Here is a 15,971-nt window from a genome sequence, read left to right as displayed (position 1 = left end):
TTAATTCCAGTGTGTACAAGCCCAGACTCTCTAACCTCTCTGCATAAGACAGTCTGGACATCCCAGGAATTAACCTTGTTATGTGCAGGGTAAGTTTTTTACACAGACAGTGGGGCTGGAGGCAAATACAATAAAGCACCTCTTAAGGTGCTTGGTTAGACATCAGAATATGCAAAAAATTGAAGGATGTGGACTATGTGCAGGCAGAAGGGATTTGTTTCATCAGGCACCATTAGATTAATTAGTTTGCTCTCTCTCTATCTCCATTTCTCTCTCTCACGTTGGGAAGCTTTTAAAAACCAGCAGAAGGCAACTAATAATATCAGAAGGAGAGACAAGATGAAATATAAAGGTAAGCTAGCCAATACTAATTAAGAGGATACCTAAAGGTTTTTTTCACATGTATAAAGAGTAAAAGAGGGGAATTTGGACTGCTGGAAAAATGATGCTGGAGAGGTAGTAATGGGAGACAAAGAAATGGTGGACAAACTTGATTAGTATTTTGCATCAGTCTTCACTGACAGATGTCAGAAACTCAAGTGTCAGAGGGCAGAAATGAGTGCAGTTGCTATTAATAAGGAGAAGGTGCTTAGAAAGCTGGAAGTTCTGAAGGAAGATAAGTTACCTGGACCAGATGGACTACACCCAGCATTCTGAAAAAGGTAGCTGAAGAGATTGAGGACGTATTATTAATGATCTTTCAAGAACTATTAATTTCTTGACTTACTTTAGAGGATTGGAAAATTGCAAATTTCACTCCACTCTTTAAGAAAGGAAGGAGACAGAAGAGAGGAAATTATAGGCTGTTCACCTGACCTCAGTGGTTGGGAAGATTTTGGAGGATTATTATTATTAAGGATGAGGTTTCAGGCTTCTTAGAGGCAAATGATAAAATAACCAAAGTCAGCATGGTCTTTTAAGGGCGAATCTTGCCTGACCAATTGGTTGGAATTCTTTGTGGAAATAACAGGTAGGACAGACAAAGGAGAATTGATTGATGATGTTTACTTGGATTTTCAGAAGATTTTGACAAGGTGCCGTAGATGTGGCTGCTTAACAAGATAAGAGACTGTGGTGTTGCAGGAAAGGTACTAATGTGGATAGAAGATTGACTGACTGTCAGGAGGCAAAGAAAGGCAAAAAGGGGCACGTTCCGATTGGCTGCTGGTGACTAGTAGTGTTCTGCAGAGTCAGTATTGGGACTGCTTCTTTTCACGTTATATATCAATGATTTGGATGACAGAATTGATGGCGTGGTCACATTTGTGGACGATTCAGAGATAGGTGGAGGGGCAGGAAATATTGAAGAAGCAGTAAATTTGCAGAAGAACTTAGATTGGGAGAATAGGCAAAAAAAAACCTGACGGAGGTAATATAGCGTAGGGAAGTGTATGCTCATGCACTTTGGTAGAAGGAATAAAGGCATAGACTATTTTCTAAATGGGGGAAAAAATCAAAAATCAGACGTGTAAAAAGACTTTGGAGTCCTCGTGCAGGATTAAGGTTAACTTGCAGGTTGTGCCAGTGGTAAGGAAGTTAAATGCCATGTTAGCATTCATTTTGAGAGGACTAGCATATGAGTGGAAGGATTTGTTAATAAATGAACGTTTAATGGCACTGGTGTTACTGTCTTACAATAAGGGAGGGGTCTCATTGAAACCATTGAGCATTGAAATACTTTGATAGAGTGGACATGAAGAAAATGTTTCCTGTAGAGGTAGGGTCTCTGACCAGAGGACACAGCCTCTGAATAGAAGGAAATCCATTTGGATCAGAGATGAAGAGGAATTTATTTAGTCAGAGGTTAGTGAATCTGCGGAATTCATTGCCACAGATGGCTGTGGAGGCCAAGTTATTGGGTATATTTAAAGTGGAAGGTTCTTGTTTAGTCAAGGTGTCAAAGGAGAAGGAAGAAAAATGAATATGAGAGGGATGATAAACCAGGCATGATAGAATGGTGGAGCCGAATGGCCTATTTCTTCTACTGTGTCTTACCATCGGCTAAAGCACATGTTGCAAAGAGCTATATAGTGATATAAAATGCTAACTCTCATTTCTACTTCCTGACTGAACACGAGTACTTAAACAATGCCCTGCTTTCAGCTGTTCAAACAATCACGCTGTGGTATCTACCCACCACTCCTCAAACTTTGCATTTTGTCTCTCGCCTGGATCGCAACTTGCCGGGGAAGGCAATGGTCAGGTGACGCAGGCGGTGCTCAAAGCGCTGCCCACGTGTGCGCGATGACGTAATGACGCAGTGTTCCCGTCAGCGGCGAGCGGGCTGGCCGTTGGTGTTTTGGTAGAGGAAGCAAGGCGGCGGGAGAGAAGGGGAGACAAAGGTTTCCGAGCCGGAGATCGGTCGTAGGTCGACGGACTCGGCGAGCGTTCCAGGTGAAGGCTGGGTACCGGCTACTTAGAACAGCAAAGGCAGTGGGTAGTGTCGGGTTTATTGTTTGAGCAGCCGCCGGCCACCCTGGGTACGGACGAGGACAGTGACAGCTCCCAGGCCCGGGACGGGAGTGACAGGAGTGGGGGAGCCCGGCGCCTGGGACCGAGCACTGTTCCGTTTCTGGCTCTGGGAAAATACAGGGTGCGGCTTCACTTGCAGTTTCGACCAGGGACTGGGTGGAGTACGTGGTTGTCAGGGCGTTGTGTGAAAGGTCACTGGAGGGAGGCGAGAAGATAGGGGCGTCTGTTTGCCCCATCTTTCCAAAGCTAACAACACAGGTGTTCAAGTGAATTTCGGGGAAGTCTGAGACATGGGTATTATGTAAATCTATTATCCCTTGGTGTCATCCCAAGTTCAATGGAAGGTTATTAAGTTTGGCGTATTCTGCCTTAGAGTCAGAATATTTTGGATTTAGTAATTCAGGTTGGTGCTCCTGTGGAGTATCAGTTGAGTGCTGTATTCTGGAATGAAACATTAAACTGTGCTGGCTTCTTAAGATCACGCTGTTTTAATGTCGACATTACTAACATTTTGTTGTCAAATTGGTTATCGCCTTTCCCAGTGTTGGCAGTAGAGGTTGCACTTCAAGTGTGACTTGTGAAGCATTTGGTAACGCTTCAGAGTTATGACTGCATTAACATTTTCAGGGAATTTATTATGTGGTTGCTAATTGCTGCTGATAAGGATGTCAAATATTTTGGTTGCTATTTTGGTAGCTTTCAACAACGTTGCAGATCTGGACTTCAGAGATAGAAGTCGTTAGTAATAATCTAAGTCTGCCAGGATTTGTGTAGTGATAAACGTGAATATTTTATGTTGCTGACCTTTCATTGAACTTGGGCAAAGTTAGAGTGAAACCATTCTTTGACATGTCAGGAGGAAAGTGGCAAAATCAGATTGGCAGCTTGTTATTTACTGGAGTGCCCCAAGGGGTCACTGCTGTGTCTTTACTATTAATGATTTAAGTAAGATGATAAAGTGTTAAGTATTAAAGTTAGCTAACTATTATAAATATGGTGTCAATATGATCTATGCTGAGAATGCAGAAGGGCAGAAATGGGCACAAGCTGCAAAGTGTACTATAATATGCCAGGTGTGAATTTGGATTGTGCCTTGTGATGTTCAGTTTGGGTTTTGCCAGTATCATTTATTAACAGCTTTCTCAATCAAGTTTATTATCACTGATATATGTCGTGAAAATCGTCATTTTGTGGCAGCAGTACTGTGCAAAACATAAAACATAGTTACAAAATAATGTGAAAATTTAAAAATATAAGTGATGCAAAACTAGTGAGTTAGTGTTCATGAGTTCATTGACCATTCCGAAATCTAATGGAAGAGGGGAGGAAGTCGTTCCTAAAACATTGAGTGTGTCCCTTCAGACTCCTGCTCCCTGATGGTAACAATGAGAAGAAGGCATGTCCTGGTGGTGGGGTCCTTAATGATGAATGCTGCCTTTTTGAGGGATTGTCTTTTGAAAGTTGCCTCAGTGGTGGAAAGGCTAGTGCTCATGATGGGGCTGCTGAGTTTACAACCCTCTGTAGCTTTTTCCAGTCCTGTGCAGTTGCCCCCCCCCTCCCCATACGAAATGGTGATGCAGCCAGTTAGAATGCTCTCCATGGTACATCTGTAGAAATATGCTAGTCTTTGGTGACATACCAAATCACCTCAAATCCTAATGAAATATAACCGCTGGTGTGGCTTCTACATAATAGCATCGAAATGTTGGCCCCAGAATAGATTTTTAGAGATGTTGACACCCAAGAACTTGAAATTGCTTACACTTTCCACTTCTGATCTCTTGATGAGGACTGGTATGTGTTCCCTCAATTTTCCCTTCCTGAAGTCACAATGAGTTTTTTGGTTTTACTGATGCTGAGTGCAAGGTTGTTGCAAGGCAATCTATCTTACTCCTGTGTGTCTCCTTGTCACATGGACAAAAAAACTCCGAATTGTGGTAACATTAAAATTATGCAAAAATACAGAGAAAATTTGAGTTTAATGTGGATCAGAGACATTTCCCAAAAAAAAGGGAATGATAGTGGTGGTGAGATTAAATTATTTCTGCAGAAAAGGATAAGTGGATAGTTATCAAGAATGGAAGCAAGGGCACCCAATTATTGGTTTTTAATCACTCTATTGACATTGATCAACTTGTCAAGAATGATTTGTTACTGTGGTAGAATTGGGAGTATGTTTGGCACTGATAAATGTCGGCCATCTGGTAGGTCTTGTTTATATCAGATCTAAGATGAACATTGGGTCACAGCACTTTAGTAGTCTTTTTTTACCTTGGAATTCATGATTAAACATTGCATGTTATACAATGTGGTCAGGTGACTGAACTCTTGTTTACACTTTTGGACTGCAGGTCTTGTACAGAGAAGGCGGAAACTTCCTGCTTTTCTTTTTACAATAAAGATGTTGCTTCTGTGATGAAAATAGCTGAGATCCCCTGACACTATGTAATTATTTATAAATGTTATGAGGGCAAGGTTGTAAAAGTTTTCTGCATTTGTAATTCTAACAAACATAAGTTTTCTAACACGAGAAAATTTGCAGATGCTGGAAATACAAACAACACACACAAAACAGTGGAGGAATTCAGCAGTCCTGATGGAAGATCTTGACCCAAAATGTCAACTGACTACTCTTTTCCATAGATGCTACCTGTCCTGCTGAGTTTCTCCAGCATTTTGTGTGTTGCATATAAGTTTTTCCTGTATTTTTAAAATGTTGTTAATGTACTGACTTTCAAGTTTGTCCTGTTCAATCAAGGTCCATAGATATGGACTATTTAAGTTTGGTCTCAATTAATTTTTTAGACAAAGTCCCAAAAGTCCACCACTTCTTTGGGAGATACGAAGTTCCCTATTATCTGTCCATCTATAGCCTCACTTCATGCTAGTTATTGACAGATTTCAAAAACAGAACTGCAGAAAAATTACTTGCTTTTGTTACTATTCACTTTATTACGATGGAATTCTCCTTCCACAGATATGCTGAAATGGCATGCAGTTCCTTCTCAAATATGGGCCCCTAAGATCTATTTCCTAATATTTGGAAGGGAAATCACCTTGACATAAATTGGGTAAAGTTAACACATTGGGCAGATAATCCATGAATTTAAATTGACACACCCAAACTGAATAAACCACACTGAGATGAGGGAAGGGAAGGTGTATAAACTGGCAGGTGATAGGTGAAACCAGGAGAGGGGCAAGGTTGGTGGGGGAGGGAAGATGAAAGTGAGAAGCTGGGAGATGATAGGTGAAAAAAGTTAATGGCTGAAGAAGGAGGAATCCGATAGGACAAAGTGAACTATTGGAGAATAGCAAGGAGGAGGGGCATGTGGGGCGGTGAGGAGAAGAGAAGGGGTATGAGGGGAGCCACAATAGGGGATGGAAAAACAGAGAAGGGGGTAGTGGGAGAATTTTCTAGAAGTTGGGGAAATTATTGTTCATGCTGTCAAGTTGGCAGCTGCCTAGGTGAAATATGGTGTTCCTCCTCCAACTTGAGAGTGGTCTCATCGTAGCATTAGAGAAGCCATGAACTGATATGTTGGAATGGGAAGATGGAAAGAACAATTAAAATGGTTGGCCACTGGGAAACCCACCTTTTGTGGTGGATGGAGCAAAGGTTGACGAACCAGTCCCTCAATCTAGGTCAGGTGTGGGGTGCAGTGGAGGTCGCACAGTGCCTGAACAGCAGCTGTATATTCCTCTTCACAGATATAGTCTGACCTGTTGAATTCCTTCAGCAGTTTGTGAACGTTGCTCTGGATTTTTAGCATCTTCAGAATCTGTTGTTTATCAATTTTTTAAATATCTTTGTTGATAGCCTTCTCCCCTTGTCTAACCTTCAGATACAATACTTATAAAAGAAAATGTTTGCAAATAATATTTTATTAAAGTTAACATTCTAGTATCCAAATTTTCCATGAAAATTTCATCACAAATTTCAGAACATGGAATTGAGCATCTGTCACTGTAATAGTTCTACAGATTGTTGCCATTATCTGAAATCAGTCACGAGTTTATATCTAGATTACGTAGAACTGGATTCACTAAAGATCTTTTCTACTCAAAATGTTTTTTCACCCTTTCCCACTGATTTCAGGTTTGGAATTGGTTCAATTTCAGTGAGGTTCTGTAAGATAATTAAACTGTCACTGGAATATTTGTTCCACTTTTGATTCCCAAAGCTAGCATCAAAATATCCACTGAATGATGAAGAGAGAATCCAGAGGATTTAAATTAAATTTAGATTTATTAATTTTGAGGATATACTTGGAGAGTTAATTATTCCTTAAATACAAATATATTTACGGGTTGTGATATAACAATTTTATGATAGAATTCCTTAAGAAACTTTTGTTAAAATTAATCCTTGAAGCTGTGCAGAATGAATCTAAAGAATTATTAGAAACTGAGAAGTAAAGTTACTTCTCTGTGAACAATGTTATTGCTGGACATGGTAAGTACAGCTTCTACAGTATGCTAAGGAATATGATCAGTATCATATGATTGAATTGTGTGAGTCAATAAATACAGCAGTTTTGGTATGAATAGCTATTGTCTTAATAAGGAAATTTGTCAGTTTTCTTCAAATTCTGCTTTGGCTGATTTGCCTTTTCCTTAATATTAACAATTCCTTGGAATTTGGGAAGGTCGCCAACAGTTTTTATCTTTCACAACTTCAGACTCCTTGAGCAAGTAGGTTTTTTTTGGACCACAATCATATGATTTGCAAATGGCATTTTGAATACATTCACAATCAGAAAATGACAAGATAAACAATATAAGTGATGTTGAATGATAGGCCATGCAATAAATGATCTTGGTTTATGCCATGCAATCTTTGAAGTCCACCTAGGATTCAATTTACAGATTAAAAGATACTGATTACCTTTATTTGTCACGTATACATCATAACATGCAGTGAAATGCGTTTTGTATTAGGGTTGTGTTTCTGGCACCAATATAACATGCCTACAACTTACTAACTCTAACCATACATCTCTGAAATGTGGGAGGAAACCAGTGCACCTGGAAGAAACCCATGTGGTCACAGGGTTAGGTTAGGTAGTATGTAAGGTACATACTCCTTACAAACAGTGGTGAAAATCAAACCCTGATCTTAAAGCTAACATTATAAAATGTTGCACTAGCCTGATGCTACCATACCAATTCACAGCTAGATTTAATGTCCCGTTTGAAATGTGGTACCTCTGACAGTGAATCATTCTCTTAATATTGCACTAGAGGCTCCTTCCAAATAATTATGCTTGTCTCTGGAGCATGATTTGACTGTAGAACCTTCTAGAAGGTGAAAGTCCGGAGTAAATAGAGTTCACAATCTGGACAGGTAAAATGGATTGGAAACTGAAGATCAGATGAACTATTAATGCTGAATTAAGTTTGCATACTTTTTTTAACTGCTGGATAGGGTAAAGGATTCAAGGCCCATGTTGGTTTAACCACTTTTTGTAATCCTTTTATACTTGTTGGCATCTAAATTTGGCTATAATTCTGAAGAAATCATTTAAAATTGGCTTCAATGTTTTTATTCTTAACATGTTAAACTATCAACTGTAGTTGAGAACCCCTTTGATTCTTATGAAATAATCCAGTTCAGAAGGGGACACAGAATAATTTACCTTTGATACAGGGTTTTGACCTATGATGTTGACAATTCCTTTCACCTAATGAATGCTGCTCAACTTGCTGAGCTCCTCTATCAGTTTGTTGTTCCAGATTCCAACATTTGCGATCTTCTGTGTCTCTCGAATAAATTACCTGTTGCATTTTCAGTAGGCAGTGGAAAATAGTTATAGGTTTATAATCTTGTCCCAATCCCGAACTGCATTCATGAATGTTTTCCTGTTAGGCTTTATCTGCCCTTGCTCTCCATCCTGAAAATGATCTGAAATATTAGTGGGTTAAGAGCTGGAGGGCTAAGAAATCTCTCCAGATTGGTAAATTAGAGTGAACCAAATAATCTTTTCCATTATTAATTATTTTAAAGATCAATTGTACTGTAGTATATACAGTACATCAATATAAAACATATAATTGGTTTCAAGTTGTTTGGAATAATTCAGAATCAGTAACTGTTTTGGGTTTTGTGTATTTTTTTCAGATTTCAGATTTTTTCGGATGTTGTATTATGTAATAAGATAGCTTGGGATCGCCATCATTTCCAACTCTGCATTTATGTTTTACCAGTCTTTGTCTTGCACATCAATGTTTTTATGCTTCTAGCATGTTAAACTATAATGTGTGCAGGGTAACAAAAGCAGCACAGTAGCATCAGGACAATACCTGAATTAGTTATTGAACAACAACAAACCACAGCAGGCTTTCAGTCTTCACCCAAAATGCAGTGTTTTGATTAAAAGGTTGTAGTACACTGTATTTGTATTTTACTTTAGGTTTTGCTATATGTAAGGTATAAAAGCAATCAGCATTGTAGACTTATTCTGGTGCAAGATTTTCATCAGTTACGACTTTGGCAAACTCATCAATGAATTTCTCTGCTGCTTCATGATCAACAGATGCTTTAAAATAATTAATGCCGTGCATTTTCGTAAACTTCTCCAACCGGCCTGCTGAATGTTCACAATTACCTTCAATTTTCAGTTCTTTGTGACAGATCTTGCCTAGTTTCATGATCAGCATACTGTTGTCAGTGGCATACAGTACTGTGCAAAAGTCTTGAGCACATGTATAGCTAGGGTGCTTAAGAGGATGGAGTGCCATTGGAGGGGTTCCAGTAGCAGGGAGTGGCACAGGTGCAGACGTGCCCAGCTCTGAGACACCAGGCAAGGTCACTTGATTCCAAACAATTGGGTAATTGATCATTATAGAATGTTTCACTATGCTTCTCACTCCCTCTCCTCTCCTTCCCTTTTCCTAACCAAGATTGCCTTCTCGCTGCCTCCATCCCACTCTCAGTTCACAATGGAGACCCATATCAAAATCAGGTTGATCATCACTCACATATGTCACAAATTTTGTTTTCTTTTTGCAGCAGCAGTACATAAGATTACAACAGTGCTATGCAAAATTCTTAAGCACCCTAGCATATATATGTGCCTAAGACATTTGCACAGTACTGTAGTTTTCTATTTTTCATTAACTTCTGCTTATCACATATGTGAGGTCACTTCTCAGAACTCTCCTTCCTAGCATCTTGTCGAATTTTCCATTTGTGCATCATGTCAGTGCTCAAAAGTTTTGGATTTCAGAGCTTTTCGCATTTTGGATTTTTGGATAACGGGTACTCAACCTTGAATTTTAAAATATAAATTAAAATATGTCTGTGTATGTGTGTGTATATAAGATTGATTAAGTAGTGCAAGAAGACAGCAAAAATAAATGAAAAAAGGTAGCGAGGAAGTATGCATGTTTTCATTGTCTAATCAGAAATCTGATGGAAGAGGGGACGAAATTGTTCCTGAAACGTTGAGTGTGTGTCTTCAGGCTTCTGTACCTGCATCTTGATAGCAGCAATGAAAAGTGACTATGTCCTGGGTGATGGAGGTCCTTAATGAAAGGTGTTGCCTTTTTGAGGGCATTGACTTTTGAAGGTATCCTTGATGCTGTAGAGACTATTAGCCATGATGGATCTGGCTGAGTTTACAACCCTTTAAAGTTTTTTTTGATCCTGCGCAAGTGGCCCCTCCATACCAGATGGTAATGAAACCAGTTAGAATGATCTCCACAGTACATCTTTAGAAGTTTGTGAGAGTTTTTGGTGACATATCAAGTCTCCTCAAACTCCTAATGAAATATAGCTGTTTTCTTGCCTGGGCAGAGGGGGTGGGGTAGCTCTTTTGGTGAGGAATGAAATTCAGTCCCTTGTGAGGGGGGACATAGAATCAGGGGATGTAGAGTCAGTATGGATAGAACTGAGAAATTGTAAGGGCAAAAAGACCCTAATGGGAGTTATCTACAGGTCCCCAAATAGTAGCCTGGATTTAGGGTGCAAGTTGAATCAAGAGTTAAAATTAGCATGTCGTATAGGTAATGCTATGGTTGTAATGGGGGATTTCAACATGCAGGTAGACTGGGAAAATCAGGTTGCTACTGGATCCCAAGAAAGGGAGTTTGGAGTGCCTCCAAGATGGATTCTTAGTCCAGCTTGTACTGGAGCCTACCAGGGAGAAGGCAATTCTGGATCTAATGTAGTGTAATGAACTGGATTTGATAAGGGAACTCCAGGTAAAGGAGCCTTTAGGAGGTAGTGACCATAATATGATAAGCTTTAATCTGTAATTTGAGAGGGAGAAGGGAAAATTGGAAGCATCAGTATTACAGTTGAACAAAGGGGAGTATGGAGCCATGAGGGAGGAACTAGCCAAAGTTGACTGGAAGGATACCCTAGCAGGGATGACAGTGGAACAACAATGGCAGTTATTTCTGGAAATAATACAGAAGGTGCAGGATCAGTTCATTCCAAAGAGGAAGAAAGATTCTAAAGGGAGTAAGGGGTGACTGTGGCTGACAAGGGAAGTCAAGGACAGTGTAAAAATAAAAGAGAAGAAGTATTACATAGCAAAGATGAGCGGGAAGCTAGAGGATTGGGAAACTTTTAAAGAGCAACAGAAGATAACTAAAAAGGCAATATGGTGAGAAAAGATGACATACGAAGGTAAGCTAGCCAAGAATATAAAGGAGGATAGTAAAAGCTTCTTCAGGTATGTGAAGAGGAAAAAATTAGTTAAGACCAAAGTTGGGCCCTTGAAGGCAGAAACAGGTGAATTTATTATGGGGAAAAAGGAAATGACAGACGAGTTGAACAGGTACTTTGGATCGGTCTTCACTAGGGAAGACACAGACAATCTCCCAGATGTAATAGTGGCCAGAGGACCGAGGATAACGGAGGAACTGAAGGAAATTCACATTAGGCAGAAAATGGTGTTGGGTAGACTGATGGAACTGAAGGCTGATAAATCCCCAGGGCCTGATGGTCTGTATCCCAGGGTATTTAAGGAGGTGGCTCTAGAAATCATGGATGCATTAGTAATCATTTTCCAATGTTCTATAGATTGAGGATCAGTTCCTGAGGATTGGAGGGTAGCTAATGTTATCCCATTTTTTAAGAAAGGAGGGAGAGAGAAAACAGGGAATTATAGACCAGTTGGCCTGACATCAGTGGTGGGGAAGATGCTGGAGTCATTAATAAAAGATGGAATAGTGCCACATTTGGATAGCAGTAACAGGATTGGTCAGAGTCAGCATGGATTTATGAAGGGGAAATCATGCTTGATTAATCTTCTGGAATTTTTTGAGGGTGTAACTATGAAAATGGACAAGGGAGAGCCAGCGGATGTAGTGTATCTGGACTTTCAGAAGGCCTTTGATAAGGTCCCACATAGGAGATTAGTGGGCAAAATTAGAGCACCTGGTATTGGGGGTAGGGTACTAACATGGATAGAAAATTGGTTGGCAGACAGGAAACAAAGAGTAGGGATTAACAGGTCCTTTTCAAAATGGCAAGCAGTGACTAGTGGAGTACCGCAAGGCTTGGTGCTGGGACCACAGCTATTTAGAATATACATTAATGATTTAGATGAAGGGATTAAAAGTAACATTAGCAAATTTGCAGATGACACAAAGCTGGGTGGCAGTGTAAAATATGAGGAGGATGTTAGGAGAATGCAGGGTGACTTGGACAGGTTGAGTGAGTGGGCAGATGCAGTTTAATGTGGATAAATGTGAAGTTATCCACTTTGGTGGCAGGAACAGGAAGGCAGATTACTATCTGAACGAAATCAAGTTAGGAAAAGGGGAAGTACAATGAGATCTAGGTGTCCTTGTTCATCAGTACCTGAAAGTAAGCATGCAGGTACAGCAGGCAGTGAAGAAAGCTAATGGCATATTGGCCTTCATAACAAGAGGAGTTGAGTATAGGAGCAAAGAGTTCCTTCTGCAGTTGTATAGGGCCCTGGTGAGACCACACCTGGAGTATTGTGTTTAGTTGTGGTCTCCAAATTTGAGGAAGGACATTCTTGTTATTGAGAGAGTGCAGCGTAGGTTTACAAGGTTAATTCCTGGGATGGCGGGACTGTCATATGCTGAAAGATTGGAGCAGCTGGGCTTGTATACACTGGAATTTAGAAGGGTGAGAGGGGATCTGATTGAAACATATAAGATTATTAAGGGATTGGACATGCTGGAGGCAGGAAACATGTTCCCGATGTTGGGGGAGTCCAGAACCAGAGGCCACAGTTTAAGAATAAGGGATAGGCCATTTAGAATGGAATTCAGGAAAAACTATTTTGCCCAGAGAGTTATGGATCTATAGAATGCTCTGCCTCAGAAGGCAGTGGAGGCCAATTCTCTGGATGCTTTCAAGAAAGAGTTAGATAGAGCTCTTAAAGATAGCAGAGTCAAGGGATATGGGGAGAAGGCAGGAACAGGGTACTTATTGTGGATGATCAGCCATGATCACATTGAATGGTGGTGCTGGCTCGAAGGGCTGAATGGCCTACTCCTGCACCTATTGTCCATTCTTTGTAATCGCATCAATATGTTGAGCCCAGGATAGCTCTTCAGAGATGTTGAGATCCAGGAACTTGAAACTTCCCACTTTTCTACTTCTGATCCCTCGATCTGGTTTATGTTCCCTCAGCTTCCCCTTCCTGAAGCCCACAATGAATTTATTGATTTTACTGATATGAGTGTAAAGTGCTGCAACACCACTCTGCCAGCTAACCTATCACACTCCTAGTTTGAACAATTTGTGTGAAAAATGCCTTGCAGTAGATTTAAAATAGTTTGACACCACCCTTATTACAATGTGGTACTGCAGATCAGTTGTTCAATCAATGTTAAATGTGACCTGGATATCAAATTTAAGCTTGTGAGAAGTAGCAAAGTATCACTGACATAATATTTTGTTGCAAGCTTACTGGAGCTATTTTGAGAAGGCTAATTTGAAAGTTTCGCTAATATTTCTAGAACAAATTAAACTAACTTTCTAACTTTACATATTAAAATATTTTTCCAATCTAATAATTCACAATATAATTGTAATATTAAGTATCTTCTTATAAATTATTTGATGGCCTTTTACCAGATTTATGTAGCTGCTTTATACATGACTGGATCAATTTCCTTTCAAGCTTTAAGCCACAATTTGACTTTACTGTAACCTTGTTTATCTCCAGTAGAAAGATGAGCTTGAAATCAGAACGTAGAGGAATCCATGTGGACCAATCAGAGCTGCTATGTAAAAAGGGCTGTGGTTACTATGGAAATCCTGCGTGGCAAGGATTTTGTTCTAAGTGCTGGAGAGAAGAGTACAGTAAAGCCAGACAGCGACAAATTCAGGAAGACTGGGAGCTTGCAGAACGGTAATTCTTATGATTTGATAATTTTATGTTCAATTGGGAATATCACTTGCATATTCTCAGGCTGTAAATATATGCTGACCAGTGCATACAGATCATTTTTAGTCAAACAAGGCATCCTGCACTAGCCAACTAAGGTACCTTCTCAAAATGTGCAGTTGTTAAACTAAAGTCTGGAATTCTAGTCATCACCTTCAACAAACGGTCATTTATTAGTATGTTCCAGTTATCTAATGTAATGTGCTTGACAGAACTAGAGTGTACAGATTGAGCACATACCCTATGGTAGATCTTAAGAACTGTTAATACAAATGTGGAGAATACCTATAAAGGGCAACATGAAGTTTTCAGCATCAGTACTATATTTCTGGTACTTAACTTATGAGTGCATTAATACAAGTGCAAAACTTTCTCCAAATCTTCCACTTGTGTTAATTCACTCATTGTCAGAACTTGGAAGCAAATGCTGGCAGCTTGGTCTGGACTCTGAGCTTGCGATGTGTAAGTGAATATCATGCTACACCTGCAAGGAACCTAGCTGAATATATATATTTTATGTAAATTTCAAATTTGGTTTTCATTCATAGATGTTTTAATAAAGTTATTATAACTTAACATTTTAAGCATTTACCATACAATAATTACAGCACGGAAACAGGCCATCTTGGCCCTTCTAGTCCGTGCCGAATGCTTACTCTCACCTAATCCCACTGACCCGCATTCAGCCCATAACCCTCCATTCCTTTTCTGTCCATATACCTATCCAATTTTGCTTTAAATGACAATACCGAACCTGCCTCTACCACTTATACTGGAAGCTCGTTCCACACAGCTACCACTCTCTGAGTAAAGAAATTCCCCCTCGTGTTACCCTTAAACTTTTGCCCCCTAACTCTCAACTCATGTCCTCTTGTTTGAATCTCCCCTACTCTCAATGGAAAAAGCCTATCCATATAAACTCTACCTATCCCCCCTCATAGTTTTAAATACCTCTATCAAGTCCCCCCTCAACCTTCTACGCTCCAAAGAATAAAGACCTAACTTGTTCAGTCCTTCCCTGTAACCTAGGTGCTGAAACCCAGGTAACATTCTAGTAAATCTTCTTTGTACTCTCTCTATTTTGTTGACATCTTTCCTATAATTCAGTGACCAGAACTGTACACAGTTCTGGTCACCGAACTTGTACTTGTTTCATCATTTTAAAAATGAATTTTTGCATGCTCCTGGAGATGATGCAGAAATATTACCAGGTTTGATTATTTATCATCGGGCTGTAACTTAGCCAGTTGTCATAGGTGGTGAAAGCCCTGTGTTGTACGACATCCTGGGTTTGCCATTTTGGATTGGAATAGACACTATGAAATCTCGTGAAGGCAAGATCAAACTTGCCATGTAGGTCAACAATGATTATGCAAGTTTTACTACTGGCAGAAAGTTGTAGCCTACTTGAACCCAAGCAATAGATCTTCAATATTTTGTTCTATATACAATCCCGTGTTACTTACTTTATTTTTACAATATTCATTTCGCCTTGAGTTCATGGATGAAATGGCCTGGAATTTCATATTGATTGCAATGGTATTTTCCATGCAGTTTCTCTTAAACTAACCTAACTGCTGTAAGACATTGGAGTTGTAAGGGCAAATTACACTTAAAGCAACTTGACAATCCACAGACTTTGTTTTCTTAATTTGAAAATCATTGTCAGATGGTTCAGCGTAAATTTGTTACCTATGTATATGTTACCATGTATTACAAAAATGACCACACAGTCAATACAAATTAAACATAATTGAATGTTTTTATCAGTTTCACTCATCTGTAGCCTGAGATTCTAATTATTAGGTAAAATCCTTTATACATAGACAGTAATACATACAATTTGAATGAATTTTCAATATGCATATGGCTGCGCCTCACATTTGACAGTATGTTTTGCTGATTCCTGGGGCTTTCAGCAATCGTTAGTTGCATTTGCCTGGGGCCCTGCAAAACTGAGAGTTCAATTGTTTGATTAAATATACAGAAATTGTTAATTTTGTTTCATCTTTGCATTGGTCAGTTGCTTACACCCTCTTTAGCTCAAAAATTAAATTGTTATCCTTGAAATTAGCACTGGAGACTGCCTTTGAAAATCCATTGTTTCTTTCACTGGTCAGT

At 39.5% G+C, this 15,971-nt stretch overlaps 1 protein-coding gene across 3 annotated transcripts in view; it reads left to right on the top strand.

Moving 5' to 3' along the window:
- The first annotated feature begins 2,266 nt into the window (after positions 1-2,266).
- The window catches only part of rabgef1 (RAB guanine nucleotide exchange factor (GEF) 1), a 38,915-nt gene continuing 25,210 nt past the window's right edge, over positions 2,267-15,971 (top strand). For 2 of the 3 annotated variants that reach the window (XM_059973228.1, XM_059973226.1), the window contains exons 1-2: positions 2,267-2,394; positions 13,629-13,814. In XM_059973228.1, the coding sequence (XP_059829211.1) occupies positions 13,636-13,814 (179 nt within the window). In that variant the 5' untranslated portion in view covers positions 2,267-2,394; positions 13,629-13,635. The remainder of the gene's footprint in view (positions 2,395-13,628; positions 13,815-15,971) is intronic. The other variant, XM_059973227.1, reaches the window with a different exon arrangement.

The sequence above is a fragment of the Hypanus sabinus genome, chromosome 6 (assembly GCF_030144855.1).
Source record: "Hypanus sabinus isolate sHypSab1 chromosome 6, sHypSab1.hap1, whole genome shotgun sequence".
Classification (NCBI taxonomy): Eukaryota; Metazoa; Chordata; class Chondrichthyes; order Myliobatiformes; family Dasyatidae; genus Hypanus; species Hypanus sabinus.
Note: the sequence above shows the minus strand (reverse complement) of the source record. Positions and strands in the feature narration are given on the sequence as shown.